The following is a 17,646-nucleotide window of genomic DNA, read 5'->3' as shown; positions in this document are numbered from 1 at the left end:
GGAGTGACGAGAGCAAGTGCGTCATTATATGCGCTCGATCTTCGGTACTCGATTATGTAATCACTTCGATATATTGTTTAAAAGTAAAACCAAATTATTTTATAAGTCTGACAGAGTGATTGTTATCAATATTAATATATATAATTGCATATTATCTTACTAGAAGTATTGTAATTAACTTACAAGTATAATGTATTACTTTTATGACTATTATAATCAATCAACTATTGTTACAAATAACTTATAATATAATTTTAGCAGATTATAATAAGAGTTAAGTGCTTGTATCTCACATGTAATGTTGTAATAATACTATTAGTAAGCTTACTTGCTCTAAAACATGTTTGTAGTTTAATAGAAACTTTGTATATTTCTTACATTTATATACATTCATTATAATTACATTACAAGTAAAATATAAGTATTATTTTAGAATATAATGCTTATGAAATCATTTTATTAGATTACTTTTGCTATTATTAAATACATTTGTTGCGACTTTTTCGTGATGTATCCGCTTTTATAAACTAAGAATGATCAAGGAATATTTTAGTCTGTTATCAGAGTGTTACTTTTTCTAAATTATTGAAGCGTACCCGCTTCCTTTTTGCATCTGCACATGCCCTTGCATGTGTACCGGTGAACAAGATTTGGGGATATGGCTCTACCCAATGCCTGCTGTCAGTATGTGCAAAGTACATGCTTCTATGAGTACGTATCTATTTAAAATTTATACTCCTGGCATTTTATTTTCTATTTTCATTAGCTCTGTAGAGATAGTACAGTGTTTCCGAGTGCATGCCATACGATTACCAGTATATCAATGTTACTACTATGATTCCGCTTGTCTGATACTGATTATACATCCCATTGCTGTTTCTGTACTGCAAGTTTCTAGGCCTGGGTTATTGGATTGTACGACTGACCTGACATAGGTCTGGAAGCTATAAAATTACCTTTGTCTCATCATCCCGATGCAGGTGGCTCCTTCTCATAAGCAACCAGCAAGATTCGTGAAGTCTCCACACCTTTGTGCGAGAAATCATTCTCTCAAGGTTTCAAGGGTGCACACTTCTTTCTCAGTTTGTCATTGCCACATTGCTTGTTGCCACTATTGCATTTGTCTGCTGACATGCAAAGCTTGTATGTATGAACATATATAAGCAGGGTAGGATGGTCTTCATCTCCGGAACAATCACTACACGAGACTGTAATCGAAAGACAGGCAATGAGTGAAACACAACATCACAGGTCAGCATCTGATAGGAATAGAGTACTACAATGTGGATCAGACACAGAACGCGAATATACCAGAATATTGGGCTGTATAGACAAGTATCTTGAACGTCTATCGAGGGAAGATACATTAATACGTCAAATCGAAACTATGCTTAAGATGAGTGAAGCAAGAGCAGTTCGTCATAACATAACTCGGAGTCTGCTTGGCGATGCTACCACAAACGATCTCAAGGAATGCCTTGACGAAATGATAAGACGATGTGAACCTGAACAAGTGCCTAAACTGAATAAAGTTCTGCAGGACATTTCTGGAATGATCAGCGAAACGTCACGGTTAAAGGCAGAGTTAAATTTTTGGCGGGGGCAGTGGGTGAAACAAAAGAAGAGGAACAAATCGGATAGGACAGCAAACGAGAAGTTGGTCGGGGAGATGAAAGAGAAGTTCAAAGAATACAGTCGGGAGGACGTTTAAGATACTCGTTAACTCATACATGACCAGTGGCACGTAGTAGTTTTTGATGCCAAATAAATCATGTACAGTACTCAGATTGTTGGGATAAACAGTAATAACAATGTATCGAAAACTTTCACCATTTAGTACACATCTCATGCCAAAGCCCTACTCTGTTTACAATGGACTGTAGTAAAGTCAGGCCTGGCGCGAACCTGCTAAGCGGCTCAGAGATGCCACACCATCAGACGTGACAGGAAAGGTCTCCGAGAATGTGGTGCAGAGTCCACTAGTCAGTTTCTTACCGGTGAAAAAGAAACTTACTTATTAAAACCACCTACTACTCTTCCCAGCCCAGAATCATCCGTTAACACAAATTTTGCGTTCATGTGAGCACTCGTAATAAGCATAAACCTTGTATTGGGAGCAGTGGAACATCTGTCTGATCGAGGCTACAATGTTTTTAATCAGACAAATCTAGAACCGCCATCGGCCTCAATTCGTTTGATCTACAATGTAGCCGCACCTACAACCACCAAGTGATGCCGAGCATCGTGCGTGAGGAGATAATTCTAGCTTACTTCATGAGAACAAGTACGCCTCAGCAACCTCATCCGCTTCAGCCATATGTCGCGCACAGGAACTTTGCAGTTTCGTCAAAGATTTGATCTGGATTGATGGGATGCTGTCCCAGAACTATGCATTCGCACGAGATAAGGGAATAGCAAAGGGAATAGCAAAGTTATTTATCGATATTTGCGGTAAGTTACAGATCTCGACACTAGTACTAATGACGGTAGTGTTCGATAGACCAGGAGTAACGACATTCTCCAGGACGCGTGCAAGGTCCACTGCGAGTCCTTAACGTGCGGAGTGCCACGCAGCTCGTCTTCGCGTCAACATGCATCGCCAGTCGCTCGCCAAAGCAGTCCCGAAGAGGGATTGTGATAAATCAGATCATGAAGGAAGTACGCAAGCGCCTAGGAAGGAGCCGCTTTGCCTTATCTCGGTCTCGCGGTGCGAGAGACGTGCAGGTGTGGCATACGCAGGGAACTTATGGATGAACATGGTGAGGAGAGGAAACCAAAATTGGAAAATCGGGGGTTGCCTTGAGGCGGATCACGTCGATCGGACATGGCTCATGCTGGGATCGATTGCTAACCAACTCTGTCCACATCCTCGGTCTTCCTTCGACGACAACACGATAATTCTGCTCTGCTGCGTAGCACTATGTCTGCGTGCTCTCTCCGATGACTCTCCTCGGAAACCACGTATGTATATTGCCTACTACCTCGCAGATGAGTACCTAAATTTATTGTCCTATAGATGTCCTGCAAGCATGCTGCCTTAAGTACCGCGTCTCCCCGTCTAGCCCACAAGGCTCTAGAGATGCCCATGCAGAAACTTCGACGTTGGCTCAAATTCAGAGAAGACGCGAGCCTTGAGGATGGGTGCAGGGTCAATATCCGAGGATGTGATCTAATATCGCACCGCGTCCTCCGATATGGATCTTTAATGCAACTGAACTACCTCGTTCAGCTTCTTCTGCCCCAGACTGACCAGCAAATCCCCGACTACTGAGGAGATTTCCAGGAGATTCTGATTGATGATGGTCTGAGCTTCACTTACGTGTCAACGTGTGCCGACTTGATTACCCGGATTGTGTTGTTCTTTGACTCCGACTGGAATACTGTTCTCTGAACTCGTTGACGTGGAGGCGCTGGGAGCTTCTTATCTGCGATGCGAACATATCGCATGATTTTCTAATCTTATCTGCTAGGATTGCTACTGACCATGGTCCTATTATTGGCCCAGAATCCCTCCCATACTACCTCGCCGGCCCGTTGATACTGCTCGCATGAGAGTCGAATTTCCTTTGAAGCCCATTGCGAACCACATCGCAATTACGACTTATCGCCTCGTGAGAGCTGCTGAACATTGTCTCGGATATAGAACGTCCGGAAAAACAGATCGGAAGAACCACAACTTGCAACTTATTGAGCTGAGATCGTTCCATGAAGACGCGCAATAAGGATCAATGCGCCGAGCGAGTTTCTCAAGCAACTTGGCGTTGCCTAGCACTTACTCTACGATCTCATCAGCATCTAGCTTTCCTTGATTGATTACCGTTCCAAATTCGTGTATTGGCATTATACCAGAATAGTAAGTACACTAGTTCTGTGACAAGAGACTTTCAATCTGTCTTAAATTACTTCTTGCTGTAAATGCAGGAGCTAGTCTGAGTATAATCATTTACCTTACCCAATTTGAAAACAGTGAGGCTACTAATATACTTTCTGTATTGAGTTAAGCATAGACTGACATAGAGTGGTTCAGTTGTCATTACAACTCTTGTACCAGGTATTGAAGCATGTGTAATCTACAGTTATGCTCTACACAGACAGTTACTAGTAGAAACTAGCTCTTGGTGAGTGTCAACTCTACACAGCTCTGCTTTCTTTTAACATTGCACAGGGGTATACCTGTGGTGTATAGGATGGTTTTACTTTGCCTGGCCCTCTATAAGGCAGCAGAGTCCTGGAAAATGTCACACAGATTCAAAGGTCTTTCCCTTGTCAAGTTTCTCATTCAAGGCCAAATCTTGTATTATCTCTTGTGAGTCAAACATTTGTGCATAAATTATTTTGCTCAAATTATTGCAGTGTGGTGTTTTGTTGCATTTCAAAGATGATTAGTGCTCGATTTTTGCATATTAATGATATTCTCGCAACCTTTCTGAACGTAGCAGGAAAACCGGCCCTTCTTTGTGTCCTTGGTAGTCATCTCCTGATCAATCTGAAGGAGGCCGGCGAGAGGGGCGTAAACGGAGGAACCAATGACAGATCAAGGACTGTCAGTGACATAGAATTTGCCGAAGGTATTCGTACCGTGCCACTGCTCCATTTGATTTTACTAATTGCTCGCAGGTGCCCCAGCGGCAGGCTCAAACGAGGATCGGGATGGCTTGTCTAGTGCATGATAATTCTCATTTATCTGTCACTCTGTATGTCAACCAGGGACTATTGTCTTTGCAATGCTTTCGTATTAGTATGAGATTGTGATTCCCATCATCAATCCGACTGTCGTATTTAACGCCTCTATTCCGATTTTTCACAATGTAAAGTACAGGATTGTTTCAAGAAGTTACTGATTATGCTTTGGTTGACCTTTGTCTTTGATTCCTGGATACCAATCAGAAGAATATTATTTCTGGCATGTTTCGTACTAGTATCGAAATGTATTCCTATCGTCAATTCAGGCGTCATCCTTGACGTTTTTAATCTGATTTGTCTTAAATGTTCTGCGAGGAAAGAGCACATACGATTGCTTATTACCGCTTGGTATTACAGCCAAGCTGTTCCCACGACTACATCGGTTGAGAGATGACTAGCCGAACACAGCCAATTTGACCCCAGCATCGTCGACAAAGCGGGCTCATCGGATGGAATACTGCCGAAGATGCCTCTGACGATATTCTCGTTTACTCATATCAGCCGCACCCGCTGATGACCTATTTGCAATCTTCCCACACACTTAAAACCATCTAGTCCACTTGACATGCCTCTGTCTTCTTCTTTCGAGGCCTCCCTCGTGCCACTACTGGCAATATTTGTTCCGTCTCTCCTTTTTAGTCAGCAACACAAAAGGCGTACTTGAATTTGTTGATACGGTGATACGGACAGCGAGAAGACATGACAACCCTTGCAGGCAAGACGATTCTCATTATCGGAGGCTCTTCTGGGATAGGATACGCCGTGGCGAAAGCTTCTCTCATCGCTCAAGCTGATCATGTTATCATCGGCTCGTCAAATCAGCAGAAAATCCGCGCGGCAATTACTAGACTGGCGACGGAATTACCCTCGACCGGAGCTGCTGTACAGGGAAAGCTGACGGGTGAAATCGTTGATGAGAAAGATTCCGCGTCGATACGAGCTCTATTCGCCAGAGTAGGAGAAGTAGACCATTTAGTATGGAGAAGTGGCGATAGGCTTCGTTTGGGATTTCCTCGTATAGATCTGGACGAGAACAAAGGTGCGTCGTCCGTCTTTCCAGGTATTCTTTGCGAAATACTGAAGTAGCATATAATCATCCGTATTGATCAGACTCGTTCGATGCACGATTTTGGGGCCCGTTCGCAGCTGCTCAAGTTGCTCGAATTCGTCCAGGAGGATCGATTACCTTAACCATTGGTGGAGCAATCTCTAGGCCCCGAAAAGGATGGTCCCTCATGGCAGGAGTTTTTGGTGCTGTCGACTCGTTAATTCGAGGTCTTGCTGTAGACCTTGCCCCTATCCGCGTAAACGTCGTCAGCCCCGGTTTAGTTAAGACGGAGGTTTGTCTTTGTCTCTCCTTCATCAATCTTCTCCCGCCCCAAGCTAATAATAAACATTTTATTTTCTATGGCATTATGTAGCTTTGGGACGGACATGCTCCAGAAGCCAAGAACAAGATTTTAGAAGACACAGCGAAAAATCTCTTAGTGCAACACGTCGCCGACCCAGACGAGATCGCTGAGGCTTACATATTTCTAATGAAGTGAGCATACAATGCTGTTCCTCGCGTAGTACTCTCCGAGCCCGAACTGACTATGATCGCTTTACACAGATGCGGTTATATAACTGGACAGCGCATCGAAGTGGACGGAGGAGCTAAATTAGTTTGATTGGACCTTTTTTTCTTATTTCACATATCCTTTGATGAATATCTTTCGATGAGTAAGGCCACGATGCATATATCACGAATCGTGGTCGTTTCTGCGGAAGGCGTCCTGCGTCTGCGGAACGGCGCCTTCCACCCCTTTAAATTAGTTATGAGTAATACTTTGGCGCTTTCGTGTATGTATCGATTACACGGATGGAGCTAGCTGCGACACCTAGATTTTTTTCCCCTTCGGCGCCCTATTTGGATGTTTGATGTTTTGTCATTGGTAGTTATCTCATGCATGTCGAATTAGTTAATTGCGATTCCTGTTTGAGTATACATTGTGCAACTTTGCTTATGTCATATTACAAGTTTGACATCGCAAACAGTTTGAAACACCTGTTTGAGTATTTCGACTCTGTGCCTCCATTAACAAGCAATGAAACAAAGGCGTAATATCTGTTCTTGGAACTTGCCCATCTACCACTGGCTGCACGTTGCTTTTCGCTGACCAACCATATTAGCTAAAAAAGTTTAAAATCCGGATCCGGCATGCAGTTTTGTCCTCAGAGTTTATCGGGGGTCTCAGAACAAGTGGCACTAGCGTTAGACTGCTCATTGCTCATCGCGCAGTTGTCGCCCCTTTCCGTTTCTGATGGTGAAAATTAACATTGTGAAATGGACTAGTGTTCTCAACTGCGGGCTGACCCTGTCTTCTTTGTACGGCTACAAATATGTGTGCACATCGATAGCCAGGTATCCCTGAAGTTGTCTGTGTCCATTTGAAAGAGTACGTGTCAAGTATTAACTTGAACTTGTGTTCTTGGCTAGATTATTGATGACAATCACAGTGTCAGATGCTCAAACCAATACGCAGGTACGCTCCTTGCAATGTTCCTTCAGCCAACCAAACGGTCCGATGCACGACATAGCAAATCGAATGGAAGAAAACTGCTACTCCTCTTACTGTCAAACAGATCCTGAATGCTTCCCAGCTCTATGATGGAGCTGATATCACTCTAGACGGGCGGAAGCTTGGCTGTGTCTACTGTGTAGGCAACGTCCAAAGCATTAGAGTTGAAGAAACCTACGCAGTGCTCGAAATTGAAGATGGAACTACTAGTAGTACTAGAAGCCTTTCAGCTGTTGTGTTTGAAGACGAAAGAGGCCTCTTGACTGCATTTAAGTGTATGAAGGATGAGGGGAAGATTGAGTACGTGTATACACTTCATCGGAGACAGATGCCTAACTTTCTCGTTTGCCTTGACTAGAGAAAAAAAGTACATATGTGTATTCGGGGGAATTCGCATTACACCCAAGTTCAGAAACTCGATTAAAACCCGCGGGATTTCTCGTGTTGAGGATCCACATCAGATATTCTACCATTTCTTCGAATGTGCAATTGCTTATATGGTATGACAAGGTCTTCCTCACTATTCTCACTTGCCAGATAATTTCATTCTCTTCAACTATATAGGAATGTAAGAAATCACTGTCAAGTATGGAAGATGACGAAAGGGAACAGGCAGCTGCTCAAGAAAACCCATCTTCCGAGCCAGGAAACAGAGACACAGCTTCGAAAGACGAGGAAGAAGAGGAGCAACCACCTCAAGAGCCACCAGAAATTTCACAGTCAGACGAATCTTCGGACGACGAGGTCGAGTATGCGGACGATAACCCGGTTTCGATCGAGGATAGCAGCTCTGATGAAGACGAAGACCATGATGTGAAACAGAAGGCAGAGGTCATGTCTACAGACGACTCCAATTCCAACACAAGCAAGGAAGAGGATGATGAGACAAATCCGACACCAGTTTGTACTTCTACTCGGACTCAATCTCAAGCCGCCTTGGAAACACAGACAGAGACTGAGGTAGACAATGTTCCGTGCACGGAAGGCACAGACAAGGAGTTGAAGTAAGTCTTCACTTTTATGTCCAAAGGTCAAGGCATCATATTCTGATGTACAATTCGTTATTCAATTTTGTTTTCCAGGAATGTTGAAGGAACACTCAAGAAATTACATCTTACTCCGGCAGATCACTCTGCCGCATCTCCAGACGCCGTACCACAAGTACAACCGCCTCGTGCACAATCTCAGCCTCAAGCCAATACAGACCCACTGTCGGGTTTGACGAATGTCCAACGCGTAGTCATCCTTCACATCCAGCAGAGGCGTGACCAAATATGGGCCGAAGGCGAAGAAGACTGGTTTGGTCTACACGTCTCCGAGTTGGTTCGTGTGGTTAGAAGACTTGAAAAGGGTATCACTGCTTCTGAGATCAGGTAAAAGGATGTTTTCTCATTGGTCTGGTTGAAAATTAAATGGCTGAGTTGCTATCATTGAAGTGCAATGTTGGACGACCTCATCGAGAATGGCCATATCCACACGACCATCGATGAGCTGTATTTCGACGTTCCCTACGTTTGACGACTCGATGATATCGCCGCTACATCGAGCCTTAGCCTAACCTTAAGCCTAAACGGAGCAACCAGCTTCACAGATCTGTCAATGAGTAGAGAGAAGGAAGGTGTCATTGCATCTATCTAGTACAATGAATTTGAGCATGAGTGTCAGAGATTGAAACAGCAATAGATCGATATGTTGTATGCTAATGTATGAATGATAGACGAAGATAAAAGAAGTTTGAGAGGGGATTAATTGGTTGGGCTTGAACTGGACGTGACATCAGCAGGGGCAACAGGCATCTATAAGTCATAACACTGTCACGAATTTGTTGTGCAAAGCAAGTTCGCGAGACAAACAAAGAGTAATGACGTTGGCATAAGCAGACGAGAAATCATGATTCGTGAAGTATTTTTACTGCAGATGAGTCGTTGCCACCTTCGTGATACCCTTTGCTACGCCCTCAATAACGCGCTTACGTGAGTCGCAGACACGCTTGGCGATATCCACGAGGGCATCGTTATCGAACTAGGAAGGAGCCATAAGATAAAAAACTCGAACCAAAACAAAGCAAAAGGAAAAACGCACTCCGGGATAGTCCTGAATTAGCTTGCAAGCAGTTACGAACGCACGCCGAGCCTCAGCAGTACCCTCGTGAGCACCTATCTTCGTCAGCTCTGCTGACATCTCCTTGAGTGCCGATACAGCTTTTTGACGAAGCGTTCTCAGGCTCGTGGTTAACTGCATATTATTACACATGAGCGCGTGAGTGTCGACATACGGTTGTCAGAATCACTCACTGCACCGAGTTTGTTTTGCTTTACGACAGCAGGAGTCTTAAAGCGGAGTGATACAAGGGCAAGCATAAGTGCCGCCTGACGGAGCATTAGCAAACAGCCATCAAGCACGAAATGGCAGTGGTACCTCCTGAGTGAGTGTAGCAACATGGAGTGCCTCCCAAGGAAGATGCTTTTCTCCAATAAGCACTTTAAATCGAGCAGCCATAGCTACAGGTAACGGGTCAGAGTGAGCGTTATAGTCATTCGGTCGTGGAAATGTACCGTCAAAGTGGCCAATGACAGTCTCTGGTGCATCCTTCACAGGTGGAGGCTCCTCGCAGACCTTCTTCTGTCCATTCGTCGGCGGCGATGGCGACCCGTTAGGCGAAGCCCTCGCTGCTTTGGAAGTCGCCGCGGCCTTTCCGTTGCGCTGTTGCTCTTGAGCTTTCGTAGCTTCCGCAAGGACGGTCTCCGGTGGCGGACGAGCATGGTTGTGGTAAGGTGTTAGCCAGTCGCATAATGCTGAGACGTATTCGAAAAGTGAACGTTCATCAGTGGATAACTGCGTAGTGAAATCATTATAATCATACGCAAGGAAACGGTCGTGAATAAAATTCAAACCTCGTTCAGCTCTTCTTCCTTTCGTAAGTGGATGCGCTCCCGCAGCGGGATTTTGTTCTCTGGGATATCTGCGACTTTTGGTCGATCACCAATGAGCAGCTTCTCCTCGACGGTGTCATCGATGTCACTCGCGAGAAGGAAAATACGGATGTAGATACGTAGGAACGTCGTGAGCCAGCCTAGCTGAACAAAATGAGTCAGTAAAGACGTGGAGGCTCACAACAACATGAAAACAAGGGTTGCACTCACGCCTGGTGAATTGATCAGCAGTGTCTGGTCGTTGAATGTCGGTTGTCCGCGTGGCTGATAGTTCGGGAGGACATCAAAATCGCGATTATCATGGTGTGCTATGTTGAGTGAAATATGTCTGTATTAGTTCCTATTGCTACGAGCTTATCAGAATTACACATACTTCGATCAAAGATGAACTTCAGCTCGATAAGTTCCATATCGACGAGGTCTTGCGAAAGACCCTCATGTGCGAGTCGCATCCGAACATGTTCAATCTTTACCAGATCTCTTTGCAAAGAGTTGTCTAGGCGTTCCTCAAAGTCGATCAGATCAGGAATCTGTAACGCCATATTTAAATGATTTATAAGAAGGTAAGCTTCGTCACACTGACCTGGGAATACTTCTCCTGAGCAAACGCCCGCACGATGAATTCTGAAGTCTGCAAATTTCAAACTAATTCAATATCGGTGTAATTTGCGTACTTTGTGAGCGAGACACATACATCCTGTGAATTAGAAGCGTAGATATTGCTCGCTTCTACGCACTCCGTAGTAAGTGTCAGGTCACCAGCCGCAGCAAGCGAATATGTTGACGCCCGTGCTAGTAGGAAGTGTGACAGAGTATCGGTCTGGATTTGCTTGACGCGCATTGCGCGATAGTGCTGCAGAGCAAGGGAAGACGCGGCTGTGGCACGTTTGATAGGAGTTAATCATGTTCCATAAAGATTGAAGTTCATAATTGGAGAAACGCAGTCAGGAGGTAAGTGCGCTCAGTTAGCTTTATGGGGTTGCAATAGCTATGTGAAGAGAACCAGTACGTACATAGGAGGCGGTGAATGCGAACGAGATGTAATCGGATGAGATAGCTGTTCTTGCTACGTTGCGCCGCATATTCGAGAACAGAAGCCGCCGTGTACAGCCAACTCACATTACCTGCCCATACCACATCAAAATACACCAATTCGGATATTAATTAAGAATGACTCCTAGCGCTCATTTATTAGGAAGTTCACTTACCGTCCAGCTTCCACGAGTTAACAAAGGCCTGTGCAGCAAGAAGGGCGAGGTCATCCGCAGGCTGAAGTTCCGTACTCGGAAGCTCCTTTCCAAGTGGAAGAGCGTCTATGTAAGTTCGTAGATACTCTAATGCACGAGCAGTCTCTTTCTCGACAGTTATTTCTGCCGACGGCAGAATGAACCGTTGCAGCTTGCAAATGTTTATTGAACGCTGTGCATTGACCGCTGTATCCTAGTAACAAACTCAGGGAAAGGTGAAACGGCATAGCGTAGTATAAACAGCTTACAACTTGACAGTCCTGAGAGTCGAGATATGAAGATAATTTTGAGAGCTCTTCACCCTCCAATGCGACATACGGCCTCAGGTCCTCAAAACAGGATGGCTTATCTCCAAATCGCTCGAAGTATGTTTTAATGAGCCCCATAATGCCAGTTTCCAATTCTTAAAATGATATGTCGGAAGACTTAGTACGAGAGAACTAATAATATTCGGATGTGACGCGGCGGTGAAACGCACCAAAATCATGACCGAGGTTCTGTTCCCGTGCTCGACGTTCAAATTCCAAAGACGCAAGCAAAGCACCGCGATCTCTCAGACCGTCAGACTCCGCGAGTTTACGGAATAGTTCACGAGTTTCCGTCATAATCGTTTCGGTCGGTTCCACAAATGCAGCTTCAATAACAGCAAGAAATTCGAGCCAATTACGATCCCTACATTATAATCAGCGCGTTGGCCCAGTGACTAAAATTAATAGCATACTCATTGGCTAGTTTCTCTCGCGCCCATTCCCCTTCGGCTTTGAAGTCTTTCCGTGCGCGCACGAGCTCACGCCGCACCTCATCGACAATAAGGCTTGTTTTTGCTAATGCCTTACCCTCCATAGTATCCACTAAAGCAGCCGCATTATCATACATCTCGAGAGACTTGAGAACACTTAGGTGTACGTGCAAGCGATCCGCTGATGCATGGGGAGGTATCTCAACACCCTGAAGTAGCCGGTGCGCTAGCTTCTGCAGCATTGGACGCATTGGAGGGGGTGTAGTACTGTCATTCGCCTGCAGTGTTGCTGCTAGCACAGACCAATACAAATAACGATCCCCACTAGATGCTGCAAATGACTTATGCAGACGCTGTGCAATTTGTTGAGATGCTTTCCAGTTCCCTGTGCGTACATTTGCGAAAAAGTCTTGAGCGCCAAGTTCCTCGTTTCCAGGCTGAGCACGATACGCTTCGTCATACATCGTGACAAGGTCAGAATCTAGGAGCGGGAGAACGTCGGGGTTCCGGTAAGCTAAGCGGGCACACGGCAGAAGTGATGAGCCTTACGTCTCCCTAGAGCTCGTAAAACGAGCATCATGACGTTCAACGTATCCAAGTCCGTCGGTTTATTTGCAAGGACTTCATCGCAGATAGGGAGACATTCCTCAACCTTATTTAGACGTACGATGGCAAGTGCTTTCAAGGCCTGTGTTTTCGTTAGCACGTGCGGCCATACTTTTTGCATGTACCGAGCTCACTTTGACAATATCCAATGAAGGAAACTTTTTCAAGAGCTTGTTACATTGCTGCACTGCTAACTTATTTGATCCCGAGTCGACGGCATCTGCGAGGTCATTGTTTTATTTCATTCGTGAGCAGAAGTATGACGTTCGACGCGAAAGAGAACGTGACGCGTAGCTAACCATAAATTGGGCGAATTTGACGCTCGAGCAGCACGTGGTTCATCAAGGAGACAAGGGAACGAGAGCCAGCACGAAGCTTGGAAAGAATGTTGGTTGGGAGAGAGTGCAAAGTGCGGGTAGGAGAGTGAAGAAGGGGAGTTCCGTTTGTACACACCCGAGCCTGCGTCCAAAAAGTTAGATCCTGTCGCGTGGCAAATTCTGCTTATGTCAGGAAATGCGTCTATTGGCTGGACCCGACTAACCCCGACTTCGCCCCTCCTCTCTGTCCCGTGAAGCGCCGATTTGCTGAGCTCTTTTGTGTCTATCCACTCGCAGCTGAGCTATTTTGCAAGTCTATAATGAGCTATTTCTCGAAATGTCTTGAGAGTTCCCTTTGAAGAGCCTTTGTTCTTGGACTTATTTACTTGCTTCATGCTGAACCACTACTTGTCCTCTCGTTATTGCTCAAAGGAACTCTGTAGTCTCATTGGTCTTAACGATCCGCATAATCACCACCGGTGGCTACCCCGTCGGAAAGCTGGTCAAACGCTGACTCAAGATTTGCTGAAAGGCACTTAGTTCCGTACTTGTTTTGAAATACAACAAATACGACAACTTACGACCCAGATTGCCAGTCACGCCTGGGTCCTATGTTTTATACATCAAGGTTATTACTGAGTTTGATCCAGTTTTACGGCTCAAGAAGCTACGTCAAATTGTTCTTAACCCCGAAACGCGGAGACATGAAGTAGAGAAGAAGAGCAGAATCATCGAAGGTGCGGCCAAGGACGGAACTCCGAGGGTGATTACTGGTACTGTAGTTCCAGGGCGCAATGTCGGCCTTGCTTGCGAGATTCAGCAGTATGAGCAGCGACGTCGATTCTCTTGTCTTCTCATGTCTTCACCACATGTGTGACAAAGATCACTATGTGTTTACATCTCGACAGGAACTCAAGGATCTTAAAGGATAAATTACTCGACCTGTGTGGACTCGCGCGCTCTGGAGAAAATTTAAGTGCTCAAAGGCGGAGTTTATTGCAAACTACATATGTGCCATATGCTATGTATCTAGCCACTGCAGGTCCTTCAAAGCTTTCAAGACAGCTTAATGAATCGCCCATCCCTTTCTGTATCTGAACTGTCTCACTTGCTCGCGACCCTCTCTATCCTCATATTCCCTCTTCCTAAATCTCGCCATCCTCGCCCTCAGCGCAGCTTCGCACTTCAACTCATGTTCCGTACGTTCCTCACCATTTTTAAAATACCCATCGCAGCCTTCACAGCTCCTACACTTCCCAGGCTTCCCATTCTCTCCATCTCGATGTCGCTTCAACGAACACTGACGCCCATTATACGTGTTATTACATTTCTTCGCATAACATCGCAACACCACATTAAAGTGTTTACTCGAACAAACGTGCTCTGCAACACGCATCGCAGACTCGTTCTGGAAATTGCAATTTGGGACGGGGCAGAAGGGGATGGGCGCTTTGGCTTTTGCCTCTGCGCTTGGGTAGATCCCGAGATGTCTCGCGGAGTAACGTATGTGTTGACGGACTTTGTAGAATTCTCTTGGAAGGATTTCTTCACAGCCGTTGATTCCACAGACGAAAAAGTCGGTTTGTTCCTCTTCTCTGCCTGAAGAATGGTGAGCCACACTGCATGCTTTTATTTCTCGCTATACTTACAGGAAAAGACATCTGTGCCGGCTGTCTCTGGGTATACGACTGAGCTGGGAACTGGTGTACTAGCTATGGACGAATTCTCTTCATTGTGTCTTGAAGCACAAAAGGAGCTAAACGATAATCAGTAAAAAGTGAAGCAGTAAAACGAAGTAAGTGCTTGAGCCACTAACCATTCGCCTTCGTCGAGATCCTCTTCCTGTTTAATGTCTTCTAGAATTTCCCCCTCTTCGAGTTCTTCTTCTTCTACTTTGACTTGCATCTGCCTTGGAGCAGCATAACCATTTGGCTGGCCCAGATAGCCATTCCAACGTTGTTGTAGATCGCTGGGAGGATATTTACTTGCAAACGTGGAGTACATCTTGGAGACAGGAAGTAGCTGTGTGATAGTGGTTAGAAGCAGGAGAACTTTGAAGAAAGACACGAAAAATTGTGCAATATGCTCGCTTTTTAAGCTCTCGGTCGACTAAGCTCTGTAGATGTGGCCCAACCACGATTTACACTCAGGAACAATGAAATGAAGAAAACGTCATTGTATTGCCCTTATTAGACAATGAGACAACACTTAGCCGTTGGCCACAGTACTTTGACTTGCATGACATGCGCAGCTGCGATTGTGGTTGAGTCGGAAGTATATGAACCCCAATCTGTGGGCTGGATGTAGATCCGGGGGCACAGGTTAGGCCTTAGCTGGTACTCACATCTGTTATATGCCTTGGGCTGTTACTCTGTGGCTTACTGACACTCCGTGGCTCCTGGTTCTCATCTTGTATCTCTCTGCGTGTTCATGCTTGAGGCCACTCTAGCTGCATCTTTACGCTCAGAATCCGGAGTTCGGTCCGGTGAAATAGAAATATAACGGAAATTGCATGTCGGAGCAAACTGCTAGTCTACAAGAAAGCATTGAAATAATCTCATGCAATTTTCGTGGCCTGTGGAACATGGTGAGCGGTGAATAAGATGTTAATATGGTGTATTAATGCCGTTAGCTCACCTTTGCATATAATGAGTCAACAACCTTGCCAACTTCCTCCACCGTCTGAATGGACGTCTCGTAAGTCTCCTACAGAAATCGTCTATCAGAGCAAGTTCTCAGTAGATGGAATACACGCACATCATTCTCCGTTTCGTCAAAAACGAGTAAACACCCTCGGCCTTGATCTAGCACTCCATGAAAAACCTTATCTAAGATCATCTTCGAGATCCTGAACAAAAAAAGTCAACAGACATAAATAATTATCAACATAGAACACACTTTGCTTCGACCTCCTGTCGGCTTTGCCCAACCTGCTGTGCCACATATTCAACCTCCACGACGGAATACGGCTCGATGATCCGTAATAGGTTTTGTTCGAGCAATGTATCGTATAGTGCGGCGAGATGCGTGCGGATTGTGGGATCGGATGAGAGCTCTGTATGGTCCGAAACAAAGCGCATGAAACACGAACTCCAGCATATCAGCGGTGACATACGAACCTTTGTTGTAATCCCGCAGAGTTTGTTCAAAGTCGGCGAGGTTGCGGTTCTTGTGCGCTCGAGCAATGGCTCGCATACACTCAACTTCTCGGAGCTCAGCGTATTTCAGGGCAAGTTTCATTGAAAGAAGGGATGTTACATCCTCTGGCTGTGATACATTTTGTCAGCGAATTTAGACAACAAGAACGCATCAGAGTGTAGACTCACGAGATTGAGCATGATTTTGCATAGAAGCATGTATTTGAGAGGTGTTAGTGCCTTTCCACCGTCTTCGCCATGTTCCTGTTGTGATAGATATTATATTCTAGGGAATAGTTTCTAAAGTAGAGATCTCATTTACCTGGCTTGATAAGTTCTCAAACGTCTCGTAGAAGTAGGAGTATGCAGTAGTGTAATCCTTGTCCTCGGCATGCAGGATACCCGACTGAAGATCAAGCTGGGCTTGTAAGTGTGGTGGACAATATATAGAGTTAGCAGCTGTTCGTGCTGAAGTCAGGGCTGCCTAGAGCATTTACAAATATGAGTAATATGTCGACATTAGCGTCGCGCCACATGGTCTATCGAAAAACATACCTTGCTTTTCGGCATATTTCCTGTCGCTCTGTATACACGACTTTCCAGTAGATGCACCTCCGTCAGCACCAGCTTATCGTCTAAGCGTTTGAGCTCGGTTAATAGAGTCCCAATTAAGGCTAAAGCTTCTTTGTATTTATGCGTCTCCAATTGTCTAAACCACCAAGCGATCAGTTAAGCCCTCCAAAGGGCACATAGAACATAACATACATGCCGACTAGACGTGTCTCTAAGCTGTGTTTCAGGAATATACGTTTCTCATTCCGTGCCCACTCGATGTTCTCTTGCAGGACATCAATGAGTGTAGCATTCGAGTTTGGTATGGGTGCGAAAAAGTCCAGTAATGTCCGAACTACGACAGCATTCAATATGCAGCTTTGCTGGTTCACGGACAAAATCCTTACTTAGTTTCGCCGTCTTTGCCTTTGCCGTTGACGACATGAATGAACGCGAGAGGACAATGACCTGCGCAAGACCGTTTGCATTTCTACAGTTCGAGTTAGTCCATATGAATATATAGAGTGTAGAGTATGTACGTACTTGTTATCACGATATAAGCCTCCAAGACTAATCAGTGCCTCCTCTTGCATTCGTAAACTACTCTCCCTCTCGGTCTGCGACACCTGAGCCTGTGCACTTGTTTCGAGAATGCGGCGGTAAAGGTCTTCGGCCAGCTTCGGATTTAAAGAACGCGCGGCTTGCGCTTCTGTGAGCATCTTTGATAAATCCGCCGCCGCCATCTTCAATATTCAAAGAGACAGAATGTGAGAGGTCAAGCAGGAAATGATGCAGGAACAGTAGTGTGGAGGTACGCGTCCTCCAATGCTGACGCGTCTTGAGGCCAGATTAGGCAAGTACTTCTCATCAC

The 17,646-nt window shown here is 45.2% G+C and overlaps 4 protein-coding genes across 4 annotated transcripts; 2 read left to right on the top strand and 2 right to left on the bottom strand.

Moving 5' to 3' along the window:
* Positions 1-5,277: 5,277 nt before the first annotated feature.
* On the top strand, positions 5,278-6,675 carry FOMMEDRAFT_141525 (short-chain dehydrogenase/reductase SDR). The gene is made up of 4 exons (XM_007267857.1): positions 5,278-5,722; positions 5,794-6,023; positions 6,105-6,226; positions 6,296-6,675. Exons 1-4 carry the CDS (start codon positions 5,383-5,385, stop codon positions 6,351-6,353), a joined length of 750 nt encoding a protein of 249 aa, XP_007267919.1. The 5' UTR covers positions 5,278-5,382; the 3' UTR covers positions 6,354-6,675.
* Positions 6,676-6,986: 311 nt separating this feature from the next.
* FOMMEDRAFT_147454 (uncharacterized protein) lies at positions 6,987-8,621 on the top strand (the record flags this gene model as incomplete). Its single annotated transcript, XM_007267856.1, has 6 exons — positions 6,987-7,087; positions 7,163-7,208; positions 7,264-7,544; positions 7,657-7,744; positions 7,809-8,248; positions 8,327-8,621. 6 exons carry the CDS (start codon positions 6,987-6,989, stop codon positions 8,619-8,621), a joined length of 1,251 nt encoding a protein of 416 aa, XP_007267918.1.
* A 260-nt stretch (positions 8,622-8,881) lies between these two features.
* FOMMEDRAFT_141524 (actin cytoskeleton organization protein) lies at positions 8,882-13,122 on the bottom strand. The gene is made up of 18 exons (XM_007267855.1): positions 13,069-13,122; positions 12,904-12,989; positions 12,713-12,851; positions 12,146-12,644; positions 11,903-12,096; positions 11,673-11,827; positions 11,386-11,617; positions 11,191-11,301; positions 10,872-11,053; positions 10,761-10,808; positions 10,551-10,707; positions 10,388-10,485; positions 10,139-10,321; positions 9,800-10,079; positions 9,663-9,745; positions 9,539-9,613; positions 9,327-9,479; positions 8,882-9,266 (listed from the first exon to the last, which is right to left on the bottom strand). The coding sequence occupies exons 1-18, from the start codon at positions 13,109-13,111 to the stop codon at positions 9,153-9,155; spliced, it is 2,832 nt and encodes a 943-aa protein (XP_007267917.1). The 5' UTR covers positions 13,112-13,122; the 3' UTR covers positions 8,882-9,152.
* A 2,468-nt stretch (positions 13,123-15,590) lies between these two features.
* On the bottom strand, positions 15,591-17,521 carry FOMMEDRAFT_21206 (PCI-domain-containing protein). The gene is made up of 11 exons (XM_007267854.1): positions 17,319-17,521; positions 17,183-17,265; positions 16,989-17,130; positions 16,779-16,932; positions 16,546-16,707; positions 16,413-16,487; positions 16,206-16,353; positions 15,985-16,141; positions 15,844-15,934; positions 15,724-15,792; positions 15,591-15,661 (listed from the first exon to the last, which is right to left on the bottom strand). The coding sequence occupies exons 1-11, from the start codon at positions 17,492-17,494 to the stop codon at positions 15,644-15,646; spliced, it is 1,275 nt and encodes a 424-aa protein (XP_007267916.1). The 5' UTR covers positions 17,495-17,521; the 3' UTR covers positions 15,591-15,643.
* Between the last annotated feature and the right edge of the window lie 125 nt (positions 17,522-17,646).

Source organism: Fomitiporia mediterranea (genome assembly GCF_000271605.1).
Source record: "Fomitiporia mediterranea MF3/22 unplaced genomic scaffold FOMMEscaffold_7, whole genome shotgun sequence".
NCBI classification, from domain to species: Eukaryota; Fungi; Basidiomycota; class Agaricomycetes; order Hymenochaetales; family Hymenochaetaceae; genus Fomitiporia; species Fomitiporia mediterranea.
The sequence above is the reverse complement of the archived record's forward strand: the minus strand, read 5'-3'. Positions and strand labels throughout refer to the sequence as shown.

Excerpts from the sequence above, each read along its gene's own strand:
- FOMMEDRAFT_141524 (XM_007267855.1), bottom strand. The coding sequence starts at position 13,111 with ATGAACCACGTGCTGCTCGAGCGTCAAATTCGCCCAATTTATG. Across the intron at positions 12,990-13,068 it reads TCAAATTCGCCCAATTTATG|ATGCCGTCGACTCGGGATCA; the intron begins GTTAGCTACGCG and ends ATGACCTCGCAG. Across the intron at positions 11,618-11,672 it reads ACTCTCAGGACTGTCAAGTT|GATACAGCGGTCAATGCACA; the intron begins GTAAGCTGTTTA and ends GTTTGTTACTAG.
- FOMMEDRAFT_141525 (XM_007267857.1), top strand. The coding sequence starts at position 5,383 with ATGACAACCCTTGCAGGCAAGACGATTCTCATTATCGGAGGCTCTTCT. Across the intron at positions 5,723-5,793 it reads AGATCTGGACGAGAACAAAG|ACTCGTTCGATGCACGATTT; the intron begins GTGCGTCGTCCG and ends CGTATTGATCAG. Across the intron at positions 6,227-6,295 it reads GCTTACATATTTCTAATGAA|ATGCGGTTATATAACTGGAC; the intron begins GTGAGCATACAA and ends CGCTTTACACAG.
- FOMMEDRAFT_21206 (XM_007267854.1), bottom strand. The coding sequence starts at position 17,494 with ATGCTCACAGAAGCGCAAGCCGCGCGTTCTTTAAATCCGAAGCTGGCC. Across the intron at positions 16,708-16,778 it reads GAAATATGCCGAAAAGCAAG|GCAGCCCTGACTTCAGCACG; the intron begins GTATGTTTTTCG and ends TAAATGCTCTAG. Across the intron at positions 16,142-16,205 it reads TCTGCGGGATTACAACAAAG|AGCTCTCATCCGATCCCACA; the intron begins GTTCGTATGTCA and ends CGGACCATACAG.